At 43.9% G+C, this 14426-nt stretch overlaps 1 protein-coding gene across 1 annotated transcript in view; it reads right to left on the bottom strand.

Annotated features, from left to right (window-relative positions):
- Window positions 1-13089, bottom strand: part of dpysl5b (dihydropyrimidinase like 5b) — a 62933-nt gene extending 49844 nt beyond the window's left edge. The window contains exon 1 of the mRNA XM_055635439.1: window positions 11935-13089. Coding sequence (XP_055491414.1) covers window positions 11935-12195 — 261 coding nt within the window. The 5' untranslated portion in view covers window positions 12196-13089. The remainder of the gene's footprint in view (window positions 1-11934) is intronic.
- Window positions 13090-14426: the final 1337 nt, after the last annotated feature.

Raw genomic sequence — 14426 nt, forward strand, 5'->3', positions numbered from 1 at the left:
GCATCCCCTGTCCCATCAGTTTAAAGAAGGGCCCCGACTCAAAATGTCACATATGCATGTTCTCCAGAAATGCCACTTGACCCGCTGAGTTTTACCGGCACTGTGGCTTTTTTGTAAACCAGTATCTACAGTTCCTTGCGTCTCAAAATTAGAATTAACACAGATAGCATATGGATTCCTTGATAGTAGACATTATGAGTCCTTGTGTTCACATTTGTAACACACCAAAATAAACATATATTTGAACAAGATCGTAATTCGAGCATTATTTCAACAATTTTTTGAAATATTGAAGTCAACCTCACAATATTGAGTTTCCATCAAAAACTTCTATTGCAGTGTTAAAACTGGCCTTCTTTAAAACAACATAGGTATTGAAATAATGAAAGTATAAAAGAGCAAACTGCATGAACATATTTCCAAAGATTTACCATGCATCACAAGTACAATGAATGAATGTAGGATATCACATGTATTAATTGAAAACATGTCATTAACAGCAGCCTCATCATTTTTTTTAATATATAAGAAAAGCCTCCATTTGGCTTGAAAACAAACAATCCCCACCAGTTTTGTACTATAGACATTTGAATGGCAGACTGCATATCAAACAACCTGCACTGAGTCGAGTCGGACACACATCAAGATACCGTGGATGTGACTGGGGAGGGGAGGTGGTAAAGTAGGCGAGCTAGGCACTGAACGTCGTGAGGAGGCCACAGGGGACAGTCTCTGATAGTGGAGCAGCCGGCCCGGTAGCGGGAGGGTATACAAAACTCGAAACCTCTGGATGCGGAGTCGCAGGACGCGGTTCCTTCACTGGAAGGAGATGTTGACGTTTGCATCTTTAAATGGCCCCATTCGTGCTGACCAGGTAGGAGCGCGGTTCTTTGACAGGGCTGTGGATGTGACCTAGATGGCCATAGCCCTTGTTGGTCTGGAGACGAACAACCTGCCCACTGGAGAGAGGTTTAAGTGGCTTACTGGATTTGTCGAAAAAACGTTTTTGTGCATCGCGATTGAACTGTAGTTGTTTCTGGACCCCAGGCGGAAAACGAACCTTTGGCTGCAAAAGCTGCTGTGGTACAGGCAGGGCAGCACGGGTTTGGCGGGACATCAGTCGTTGGGCTGGGGAACCCAGTATGGGATCCCTGGCAATGTTCCTTAAATTGAGCAGGTCCAGGTAAACGTCAGACTTAGCAAGGTAGGAACACTCCATTAGTTGTTTTGCGGTTCAGACGGCTCGTTCGGCGAGTCCGTTGGACTGCGGTAACTTAGGGCTGCTGGTAATATGTCGAAAGTCCCATCATTGTGCAAAGTTTTTGAAAAGCTGGCTTGATGAACTGACTGCCGTTGTCGGATAGAAGGCGTGCAGGGGAACCGTGCACGGAGAAATGGCATTGCAATTTCTGGATAGCTGCTTCAGATGCGATGGTTTGGAGTAGATCGATGTCAAACCTGCCCGAATAAGAGTCGACAAGAACCAGATAGTGTTTCCCATGCCATTCGAATATGTCGGTGGCTACCGTGGACCACGATAGAGGAGGAACCGGGTGCGGCAGTAAGGGCTGATTCAGCTGGTGTGGCGTCAGGCTTTTGCAGATGGCGCAGACTTCAGTTTTGTCACGTATGTACTTGGTCATACCAGGCCAATAAAACATGCTCTGTGCTCGTTGTAAGGTGGCCTCCACGCCGGGGTGGCCCCTGTGGACGGCGTCGAAGTACTTGTCCCAGAGGACAGCTGGGACAACTGTCTTGTGGCCCTTGACTATAATCCCGTCCTGTAATACCAGTTCGTGGCAAACCAGGAAGTATGGGTGGATCGCGAGCGGGGTGCTTTATTGTTTATCCGGCCAGCCATGCTGGATGACTGCGGACAGCAATTGTAAAGTCTCGTCAGCAGCCGTACACACTCTGCCAGGCTGCTTAGGCAATCAGTAGGAACATACGATACCTTCATTACTGAGAACTGGTCCTGTTCAGAGAGTTGTTCTCCGCTGGTTTTGCGTGGGGCCCCTGATACCGTGTCAGCTATATGCATGTCCTTGCCTTTTTTATAGACAATGTTAAAATCAAACCGCTGCAGCAGCATCCGTTGCAGGCGAGCCAGAGCAGCGTGCATGGGTTTATTCAAGATGGTGACCAGCGGCTGGTGGTCGGTTTCTATAATCACAGACTTTCCAAAAATAAAGTCTTTGAATTTCGTGCAGGTGAAAACCACTGCAAGTAATTCTTTTTCAATCTGCGTATAACATTGTTCAGTATCAGTTAGTGTGTGAGTGAGAGGCATATGAAACAGGCTTGCAGTCGCCATCGGTAGCGGTCTGCTGGCAAGCGGCACCAAGACCGTACTGGGATGTATCACATGTGAGCGTTACTGGTAACTCCAAAGCGAAATAGGCGAGGGTAGGTGCGCTGGCCAGTTGCAACTTGTGGATATCAAGGACTATGCAGCGTCTTTGTGTCAGTTCCCGCAGGGGGGCAGATATGACGCTGAGGTGGGGGAATAAATTTCCCCGGTAGTTGACCATTCCAAGGAACCTTTGTAGACCCGCAACGTCAGTAGGAACCGGCATCTCATTGATAGCTGCGGTTTTTGATAGGTCTGGTCTAAGACCATTACTTGTGAAAACATGTCCGACGTAGGTGACTTCCGGGACTCGAAACTTGCACATCAGGGGATTGAGTTTGAGCTGAATGTCTTTGGCACGGTACTATACATATTCCTCGACCGATACACAGGCAAGATCAGCTTGTGAGATACGGATAATCAAATTAACATCAATGTTGACATTCTTTTCCTCTGCATGGATAGGGAGAGCAAACTCTACCCTGTAAACGGAACAGCAGGTTCACATTTTACCTCTAGACACAAAACAATTCCCAATTTCAACTTCCTCATTAAGAGGACAAATATCAAGTTAATCCCCATTGGTTAGTATGGAACAATATCAACAGTAAACTATCAAAGAGCAGACAAAAAAGTGATTGAATTACGTAAATTTAGAATTATAGATTTTAGTGCGGCATCTGGTAAAATACAATACAATACACATTTATTGTCATTTGAGCCCCAGTGAGACAGTGAAACGAAATTTTGTTTACACAGCCATACAAACAAAGACAATGTCTTACAGGCATACACACAATTAAATTCACACAAACATCCATCACAGTGAACCCACTGTGATGGAAGGCAAAGTCTTTTCTCTCCCCCGCTCTCAATTTCTCTCCCGATGTCGAAGCCCCAGGCGGGTAATGATAAGTCCCACGGCCATTTTAGGCCGCGCGGGGCGATTTACGGCCCCGCTCCCGGTCTGAAAGTACAAGGCTGGAACCCCCACGGGCGATGGTGAGTCCCACGGCCATGAAGCCGCGCCAGGTGATGTACGGTCCCGGTCTGGGTCGTTCCAACCCCGCGACACGGGCTGGAGAAGTCGCGTTGCGGGAGCTCCGGGAAGCGGTCTCTCTCCCCCCCCCGGACCCGCGAGCTCCCGATGTCCCGGTCCACCGGACCTGCGGCTGCGTTGCTGGAGCCTCCAAGCCCCAGGAGTCGAGTCGCAGCAGCGGGCTGGACGTCCCTGCAAGGCTGCTGGTGCGAAAGCAGCGAGTCACCACCGCTCCCCACGCTCCGAGGCCGGCCAGCCCCACGATGGTGAGTAGTCCGCAGCTCCCTCATGGTAGGCTGATCCTAAAGATTAAGATGGGATCTGCAGTGATTTGGCTGTTCTGGCTTACCCAAAGAAGACAGGGTAGTCAGGGCTCTCGCTTAACTTTTTTCCCCTGTTGTCAGCCAGGCAACCTTGGCAGCTTTTTAGGTTGCCAAATGACAGTTTAGGTGGTCATTTAAGATGGCTTGCATGATGTGTTCGATAATGTGCTTGGACGAAGTGCGTAGTTACCAGTCGGAATTATGCTCAATGAAGCATTCACATATTATTTCTGCTTCAAATAAAGTCACAAACTAAACATATTCACTAATCAAGACATGATATATATCACAATGACATGCAGCAAATTTATAATACAGTATCTCAACTCTTTTTACACATTGCAATTAATGCAATTTTTATTATTTCTTTCCACTTCCAAACAAAAATGTGGTTGGATTATTCAGCGTATGATCAACGTGTCAATAAATCCTAGACCTTGATAACATAGATGCTTAACCATGCACACTACAGATTGAGGCAAGCATGTTTTCTGTGAAGGACCGAAAATGATCATAGCATGGGTCGTTATTGCTATTGGTACAGAAACACTCTCGCTTCCCACATAATTTATCCACAACAAAATATACAGGTTGCAAGGAATTTTCTAAAGGCATTTTATGATAATAGCTGTCAAAATTGACTAAACCTATCGGACAGGTTAAACATTACACTAACTAACAAGAGATGGCCAAAGGACATAAATGCAGCAAATGTTCTTTTGGTAATATATTTAAAGGTGTCAAGACACCACATTACCGGACATTCAGATTAGTTGTATGTGTTGTGAACAGCAGTGAAGATATCCAGTTTGTAAGCAACAAATTTAAAAAAAAATTGTTGATAAACGTTTTTTACATCATTCCTATTTCAGAATTAACGTTAAAATTTCAACTGAAATATCTCCTGACCAAATTTGTGATGTATATGACTGACTGTAGAAGTAAAACCTGGATAAATCCAACGTATAGTTGTGAATGTTGCTCATTAAATAACTACAGTATTGATATTCCATATTAAGAGCATTGATTTGCCGTTAAAATGTCTGTAATAATGTGTCAACGGTCGCAGTGACAATCGAACACTACGTTTTTAATGTTTCACATGTTCACAATTTAATTAATCCGAACAATAACATTGGGAATTAAAACATATTTGATTGCATTCCGTTATCAGACATAGTCAATGTTCGCTCTGAAGACATTTCCAGCACAATAGGGTCGGGGGGGGGGGGGGGGGGGGGGGGGGGGGGGGGGGGGGGGGGGGGGGGGGGGGGGACAGGGGACAGAATATCTTGGCTTTGGAGGCCCTGTGAACGGTAATTTCAGCTCAATCCAGCACTAAATGCAGCTCAATTCTGCCTGTCTCGCCTACAGCCCCGTCTCAATCCAGACAGGGACAGGCAGAGTTGAGCTGGGTTTCACGCTGCTTCTCTGCGCTGGCTGTGGGCACCGCTCCCGTCTGACTCCCGACGTCTCTGGCCATCCCCGGGCGAGGGGGGCTCTCTGGTGGGGACGGGGATGGCCCAGTGGCGGTTCGGCAGCGATTGCAGCACCGGAGACCAGCATCGATCCTGGCTGCGGTGCAGGGCTGCAGAGAGTGTTTTGGCACATCTCCCTCCTCCAATCAACGTGCTCTATCCTCAGCCCCCCCCCCCACTACGTCCGCCTCTGACCGACACATCCCTCCTCCAAGAGTTTGTTTTGAAAGCGCCGTTGGCAGAGGGGCAGCAGCGGCCGCTATCAGCAAAGATCCTACAGCATTAGCAGGCAGGGCGGGGTGCGAGAGGAGGAGGAGATGGAGCCGCCGCTGCTGCTGTGCGGGACCCGTCATTTGCTCCGACCCTCCGTCACGCCACACTTAGCATCTTTCCCACGGTCTATCTTTGGTATAAACCAAGTTGCCAAGCGGGGCAAAATGACTCGCGGTTTAGGTTGCCCGGCGGCACTTTGAGTGGTCAATGGCACCCGGGCAACCGCTAATTTCGACCCCTGGTAGTAGTGCAAGGGTATTGTTCAGGCTGGAGTCTGTGACCAGTGGAGTTCTACAGGGATCTATGCTGTTTGTGATTATATGCAAGTTTGCAGACAGTGGGAAATATAATCTAAGGATACAGAGGGAGAGAGATTAGTTTCAGTTGTGGGCAGAGAAATGGTAGATGGAGTTTGAGCATCCAAAAACAATGTTATACTTTGTAAAGGGAAAGTATACAGTTAAAGGCATGGCTCTTCACAGAATTGATGTACAGACGTTTCAGGAAGTCCATATCTTCCTGAAAGTGGCAACAAAAGTAGAATTATAAAGGTGACATATTGTATGCTTACCTTTATCGGTTGGGGTACTGCATATAAGAGTCATGTTGTAGATTTATAAAACTTTGGGTAGACCGTATTTGAGGTATTGTGTGCAAATTTGGCTGCCCCACTACAGGAAAGATGTGGAGAGATGTTGCAGAATGCTGCCTGCATTAGAGGTTACTAGCTTTAAGGAGAGGTGCAGAGAGATTTGAGTCCAAGTTCATAGCTCATGGAACTAGAGGGAATAGAGGGATATGGATCATGTGCAGGGAAATGTGGTCAGTTCAGCTAGGCATCAAGTTTGGCACAAACATAGTGGGCTGAAGGGCCCATTCCTGTGCTACTATTCTATGCTTGATGTTCTATATAAAATGGCCCAATGTTGCAGAATCTTCTTTTGTTGCAATTTCTGATTCACAACTGTACAGCAACAATATGCCATGTCTCTAATGCAGTGTTTTTTTTAGAATGCTTAATTTGCACTTAAAAGGTTAAAAAATTGACATGTTTAGAAAAATGCAACTTCAGAGTGACTTGGCTATCACAAAAGTGTTGTTAGATGATATATAATGATTCAGATCTAGCACATTATAGTCAATATACAAATATAGCTTATAATTTCAAATCCATTATTCATCTCAGGCATGCATGGATGGCAATGTTCCATTTATTTCATGAGCTTCGTGGATTTTTCTTAAACTAGCACTTTAGTGATTTTGTGACTATCTGCATTGGCCCAAAGTTTATGAACTGTAGAAAAGTACACTTAAACAAATTTGCGTTCATTTAAACGCAACATATTGTAATAAACTATGCGATGGAATTCTGCTCACATGTATACCAATACTAGTTTTCAGTGTTGTTTGAACTAGTTTACAAAAGCCCAGCCACTAGTTATTCTGATTTATCTCACGAAAACGATCCTCATAACACCCAATGGCCTTACTGTAGAGGCACCATATGCCATTTTCTATCAAAAAACAATCCCTTTATACTTTAACTGTACCCAAGTCGGGCAATAGTGGTAGTTGTGAATTGAACATTCGTCACTAGACATGGAAAAGTGAATTTAGATTATGCTTATGCAGCCAATTCTTTCTTATCTAGTGATCTTGGAAATTGTGGATATTTATGTCTAAATTTTTTCCCTATGCATTATCAAGCTAATGGATATTAGTTACTTAGATCACTGCACTTAGAATTTTAAACATTACTAATTGAACAGCTGGGAGAAATAGCACAGATGCCTTTTACGCTAAATAGGATGAAATAAATGGAAATAAATGCAAGGACCTTTCTAGAGGATGTGATGATGAGACGAGGAGGCTTTTGTGAAATCAAACACATGCACAGATCAATTGGAGAGAATGCTCTTACCGTAATGTACTTCGTTGTGAAATGCAATTTACAGCTTAATTGATCTTAACATGTCATCTTTAATATTTGATGTGGACATTGCTTGCAAGACAGCACTTTTTTTCCATCACTTTTCTTGAGATGAGGTAATTTTGAACCATCAGTCACTGTACTGAAATCCTTCCTCATATTATTGATTAGCAATCAAACTTAATCTTCATTATAAATTCCAAGACAGGAATGGTGTACATCTTAGAGGTTAGCACATCCTTGTGAAAGAGGTCACAGATTTGGGGTGCTGTCAAAATCGACTAAATTGCCTCTATGAATTGCCCCTAGGCAAATGTAGGAGAAATCTTGGTTAGTCGGAATCATCCCTCACACAAAAGCTTGAGATTGAGGTGTAGTTGAGATTATAGTCAATGCCGATCTTCCACCTCCTCCTCTGAACCACCACAACCCTTCCAATCTTGACTTGGCAATGGTAATGCCACTGTTTAAAAGGTGACAATTAGACATTCACTTGTTGGAGTTGATCTGTCTGACCAAAATAATATTGCTTGTCATTTATAAAAACAAGTGAATGCTGTCTAATGTCCATTGCATGCAGACAGGCAGTGACTGCTTTATTGTCTGAAAAAATGCTACCTTTGAATACTACCCAGTTGTAAGCACAAATCCCCACTTTTGACTCGTGTTTAAGGCAAGATCAATAATAAAGCAGCTCTTGCACCCATCTCTCCTCTCCCCGATCACCTAAACAATTTGCAACAGGCCCTCGCTCTGACTCTCCCACAGCTCAGGGCCTCGCTCACCCAGACCAGCAATGGGCCCCAACTACACTTTATCCAACGCCAGATCTACGCCTTCCAACAAAATTCCTCCATTCCTCTAGCTTCATGATTCGCAAATTGCTAATCATTTTTTCTCACACCTTGTGTATCTGGCCTTTGTCCAACCATCTGACTATCCAACTAACCAAGTATTCCCCTACATTTGGCTTGAATTTAGTTTTACCCAGAGTATTTGATGCACATTCAAATGCTGCCTTCTTGTTAAGGGCTGTAACACTCCTATATTAACAAAGTTGTAACAATTAATATTCAATAATTGAAACACGTTTGATTGAAAAATATTCCCCGAGTACACTAATAGCCAAAGGGAGAATTTTATTTATGCTAGAAGGAACTGCAAATGCTGGTTTAAACCGAAGATACACAAAAAGCTGGAGTAACTCAGCAGGACAGGCAGCATCTCTGGAGAGAAGGAATGGGTGACATTTCAGGTCGGGACCCTTCTTCAGAATTCCTTCATCACCCATTCCTTCTCTCCAGAGATGCTGCCTGTCCCGCGAGTTACTCCAGTTTTTTGTGTCTATCTTCGGAGAATTTTACTTGCTCACAAATTGTGCATTGAAATCTAAAGTGCAGTAAAGTGTGAAAAAGAGATAATGAAGATCAAATTTACATCATAAATCCATCATGATATTCACAAAACATTTCAGTCTCATTTAACTTTAGATATCATAATTTAATAAAAAGATTAAGATTAATACATCAGGAATAAATGGCTGATATATTAAAGATATTTTCATGAACAAATCTATTGTTCTTATGTCAACATTGACCTATATCAAAATTGACACTTAAATGAGAGATGTGCTGTAAATGTAATCCCAATCCTAGTTACTTTATAATGCAAATGCAGTTTGGCTGGGGACATTCATGGTCTGCTTGGCAAACAGATTATGACCGAGCTACTCAGCTGTGACAATATGACAAAAACAGAACAGCTGCCCGATTTCTACTCCTCTCAGATCAACCAATCCCTGGCAGCTTCTTTAGAAGCAAGGCATTCTTCCGAACACACCAGATACTATTACATTTTGATCGTAGCTGGTATTTCAATAATGACACCTCCTCCAGTTTCTGCCCACGACCATCCGCTACTAATAAAAACAATGAACATGCCAGACATTCCTGCAACATAACTAGCATCAAACCATGTTGATGACAGAGAAATAAATGTTTCTTATTACATACAACTGGTTCCTAATTGTTTTGCAATACCAAATCAGCGAATCTCAAATTTACAATAATTTGGTAGTATTTTGAGCAGGCTGACACAGCACATTCCTGATTGTCCAAAGAGTTATTTGACAAAACTTAAACGTTTAAATAGAAATTATCCAATTTATTAAACATTGCCCAAAGACCACTCCCTAAACACACAATTGCTGCGCAGATTAATACATTCTTCAAACAGCGAATTCCAAATGTTGGGACCTAAATGAAGGGGGATCTGGTGAGTAGGGGGCGTAGGCAAATCAATATAAAACAATATTGTGATGGCTGATCAAATAGATTGCTCAACAATAAATAATTTCAGCCTATTCTTTTGGGTGAAGCATTGTAATAAATGTCAAATCTTGCCCAATCCCTTTAAGAGATCACTTTAATATTGTACATTTTTCAAGAATCTGCAAGTTATCACCATGTACAAATGATTTTCGGCTTTGAATCTCCTCTTCACTGGTTCCTTTTAGCCTAATTATAAATAAGCACTTGTAAACCTTGTGGCAAAATAGTTTAAGTTTTCAACAACATTAATATTCAAATCAAAAAGCAATATACAACTACACAACATATCCTGTCATTAACAAATATACAAGACTATTGGCTTCCCATCAAAAACCACACATTCCTTTCTTTGTTATTGTTAAGGGAAAAATGGTGAGACAATGTTTGGGGTGGTATATCTGCTGCTGTCCCTTTAAAAAAAATCCCTGATGATGACGGTGAGTGTTGTCCAATATTTCAACGCAACTTGTTTTTAACACCACAGGGTTGAACTTGGAATCCAATTCTGAATAGTTATGAGCAAAGTATCAGTACCCACTTAATTGTCATTTTAACAGTCATGATTTTGGGGGAATGCAGTTGCTTTGGAAAAGGGGAGGGGGAAATGGTTTGGCAATAAACAAATTAAAAATAGCATCTTGTGATACAAAAAAGAGCACCACCACACAATTTCCCATTTTCCCCATGTAATTTCAACCTGTAAAGAGGCAATCCACTCGCACATCCTCATTCACTAATGCCAGTTTAAAACTGTGAAATTTCAGCAAGATGGAACTCTATCACCCCAGAAGAAACCACATTCAGCCAGAATAGGTGATCTGTTTTGGTTGTGATCATCAATGAAGACAGTCTCCAGTTAATCTGATTCACATCATGTGCTTTCAAGGAACGACTGAGAGCCTTGGATGCAGCAAAGACTTTGGGACCAATCAACATGTCAATGATAATGCTGCTTTCCAACTAACTACATTTCCAGTCAAACTATTCCAGTACAGTTACAACACTGACATCAATCAGACAAAGTGGAAAAATAATCCAGGCATGCCCTCAGGAAAACAGGGCAAATCTAATCTAGTGAAACATCGTCCAATCAGTAGATTCTCAATCACCTTGTGTTCATGTTGTCCATCCAGGACTAAGTAAGCCACTTGACTGGCACACTACCTAGCTCAATAAACTTTCACTTCCTCCAAACCAGTGGATGCAGTGTGTAACATCTAAAGTGCATTGAGATTACTCATCCAGGCTATGCCAACAATATCTCCCAATAACAATAACTTCTACCACCAAATATAAATGAGCTGCAGGCACATGAGAACACCACCACCTGCAGGTTCTTCTTCAAGTCACACGCCACCTGATTGGGAAATAAATTACCAGCTCTTCATTGTCACTGGATTTAAATCGTGGAACTCTTCACTTTACAGTACAAAAAGGACTGCGGCAATTCCGGTTGATGCCTCACAACCATTTTCTCAAGACAGTGTTGGGAGCAACAGCAGGTCAGGCAACACCTTTAGAGAACACGGCCAGGTGACGTTTCAGATCTGGACCGCATTACAAATTATGCTTAATTCAATGACCCACAGATAACCTGTATAAATTTACTTGTAAACCTCTTCATATTTCAATACCACCCCATGACAACTAAAATCATGCCATGCCACAATAGTTAACTAGATGTAGTAACGTGACTTTTTTTTCTTCTCAGCTGATCAGCTTCTTATCACTCCACCTATCCCCAACCCAAACCGCCCACGTTTCTCCTCCCAAACTGTCAAACACACTGCAGCCTCATCCACCCAGAAGTACAATCGTATGAAAGTAGACACAAAAAGCTGGAGTTACTCAGCGGGACAGGCAGCATCTCTGGAGAGAATGAATGGGTGACGTTTCGGTTCGAGACCCTTCTCCAGACTGGTTTTTAAACTAACATCTGCAGTTCCTTCCTATACATTATATGGAAGCTTTCCAGCCATCACAGGTCATGTGACTGGTATAATGTGTGAGCGAGAGAGAGGAGTGACAGAGACAAAGACTACACACACGAATAGGGATGGGATGCAGACAGTAGGTGTGCGAGTGTAACGTGTGGGATGTGTGGGGGTGGGATGTCGATGTGTTGGCTGCATGGCCCGCGATACGTGAGAGGTAGGTGGGTGGTGCGTGGGGTGTGGCGTGTGTGGAAACAATGCCCGGCAGCCTCATTACCTTGGTGCCGAGGTAGTAATCGTCTACGGACGTCATGTTCATGAAGGTCTCCTGGAAATGGGTGCTGGTGTCGATGCCCCCCGGCATCACCAGCTTGCCGGTGGCGTCGATGACCTTGGCCCCGCCGGGGATCATGAGTTCGCGGCCCACCAGCTGGATGACGCCATTCTCGATGTAGACATCTGCCTCCTGGGTGTAGTCGTCGTTCACCACCCGGCCCCCTTTGATGAGGGTCCGCAGGGCGCTGGCACTGGCATGCATTGTTTGTTGTTGTCGCTAGACAGGCTCCCTCCGTTATCCGCCGAATTAAACCCCCTTCTCCCGCCTCCTCCTGCTCCACGGAAGGATGTTATTGTGCGAGGGCGAAGCGACCACAGCCCAAGCGCCTGTCCTGTCCTGTCCTGTCCTGTCCCGTCCTGTCGCCTCGACGCCGGCTGCCAAGTGCGTGCACGCAGCCCCCAACCGCCCAACCGCCAACCAGACCCGCGATTGTCGCGAATGAGCCAATCTGCATCGAGGGACTGGACAGCGACGCGCAGTGAACACTGGGAGTTGTAGTCCGACCGCTCAAAGCCGTCAAGCTGAGAAAACGCGCAAGGCCCCCGCATGTGAACTACATATCCCACAACACCTCGAACAAACTGGCGTGGTCCTGGAACCTGAACATCAAGTTCAGAGGGACGGTGCCGGCGATCATTGTTTGGGCTTTGTCCATATTTGTTGCAATAACGCTGAAGGGTGCATTTTTTGTGTCGTTTGAAATATTTGCACAAATCAATTAACAAGCGTTTACGAAATAATTTCATATAGTCAACCGGAAAACGTTGAAAATATTCATTTATATTTAACATACCTTTAAATTGATACCCAACGATAAGCAAGGCATGAATCTTCTGTCTGAAAATGTTTTTCATTTGTCTACGTTTCTGAGTTGGCCCAATTCATCCATGCTGACCAAGATGTCCATCTAAGCTGATCCCATTTGTCTACATTAGAACCATATTCTTCTAAACCTTTCCTACCCATGTACCCGTCCAAATGTCTGAAGTGTTGTTATTGTACCTGCCTCAAACACTTCCTCTGGCAGCTCATATTATGTACACATTACCTTTTATGTAAAATAGTTACCCCACTGGATCCTTTAAAAACTTTTCCCTATTACTTTAACCTCTGCCCAGATTTTGTTTCCTCTTCTCTGGGGAAAAGTGTGTGTGTTCACCTTATCTATGCCTCTCATGATTTTATGGACCTCTATAAGATTAGCCCTCAATCTCCCATGCTTCAGGGAAGACAGTCCCAGCCTGCACCAACGGTCCTTATAACTCAGGCCCTTGAGTCCCAGCAACATTCTGATTGATCTTATTTGCTTTTTTTCCAGCCTAATGACATTTTCCACTTGTAGTTAACTGGGCACGGTACTCTAAGTGTAACCTCACCAACATACTGTACAACTGTAGCACAATATATAAAATCCTGCCCTGACTGATGAAAGCCAGCGTGCCTTCTTCACCTTCCAGTCTACATGAGAGTCTGAAGTCTGAAGGGTCTTGGACCGAAACATCACCCAATCGCTCTTTCCAGAGATGCTGCCTGGCCCGCTGAGTTACTCCAGCATTTTGTGTTTACCTTTGATTTAAACCAGCATCTGCAGTTTCCTGCAGTAGGTCTTCTTCTTCTTCTTGCATATGGCGTGCACAGCCTAAAGTTGTAGGACAACTTGTTCTATTTGATTTTATTTGATTGTGCACACCGGGTTGATTGCATTCGTCGAAACAGGGCAGACCATGTGAAGGTTGCAATCTTCCACCCCTGCAGGTAGGTGGGACTAGTGTAGATGGGGCATGTTGGCTGGTGTGGGCAAGTTGTGCTGAATGGCCTGTTTCCATGCCGTAAGACACTTTGACACATTCAAATTGTTCAAATAAACAATAAACAGCAATGGTTCCAAAACCAATCTCTGAAGCACACGAGTCACAGGCCTGCAGACTGAAAAACAACTTTCCATCATCACCCTCTGCTTCCTACCATCAAGCCAATTTTGAAACAATTAGCTAGCTCTCCCTGGATCCCATGGGATCTAACCTTCCAGACGAGCCTACCATGTGGGACATTATCAAAGGACTTGCTAATGTCCATGTAGACAACATCCATTGTTCTGTCCTAACCAATCCCCATGGTTAACTCATAAAACTCTATCACGTTTGTGAGACATCATATTCCACACTCAAATCCAAGTTGACTATCCCTAATCAGTCCATGTCTATCCAAATGCTGCTAGACCCTGTCCATTAGAATCCATTCCAGTAACTTGATGTCAAACTCACTGGGCTGTCCTTACCTGGCCACTCCTTGTGACATTCTCCAGTTTTTTGAAACTTCAACTGTGGTGAACGATGATGCAAATATCTCTCCTTTGGTATCACAAAACCTTCCCTGCTTTCCTTAAGATCCGAGAATACACTTGGTCAGGCGCTGGGGAATTATTCACCTCA

This window comes from Leucoraja erinacea, chromosome 5 (genome assembly GCF_028641065.1).
Source record: "Leucoraja erinacea ecotype New England chromosome 5, Leri_hhj_1, whole genome shotgun sequence".
Classification (NCBI taxonomy): Eukaryota; Metazoa; Chordata; class Chondrichthyes; order Rajiformes; family Rajidae; genus Leucoraja; species Leucoraja erinaceus.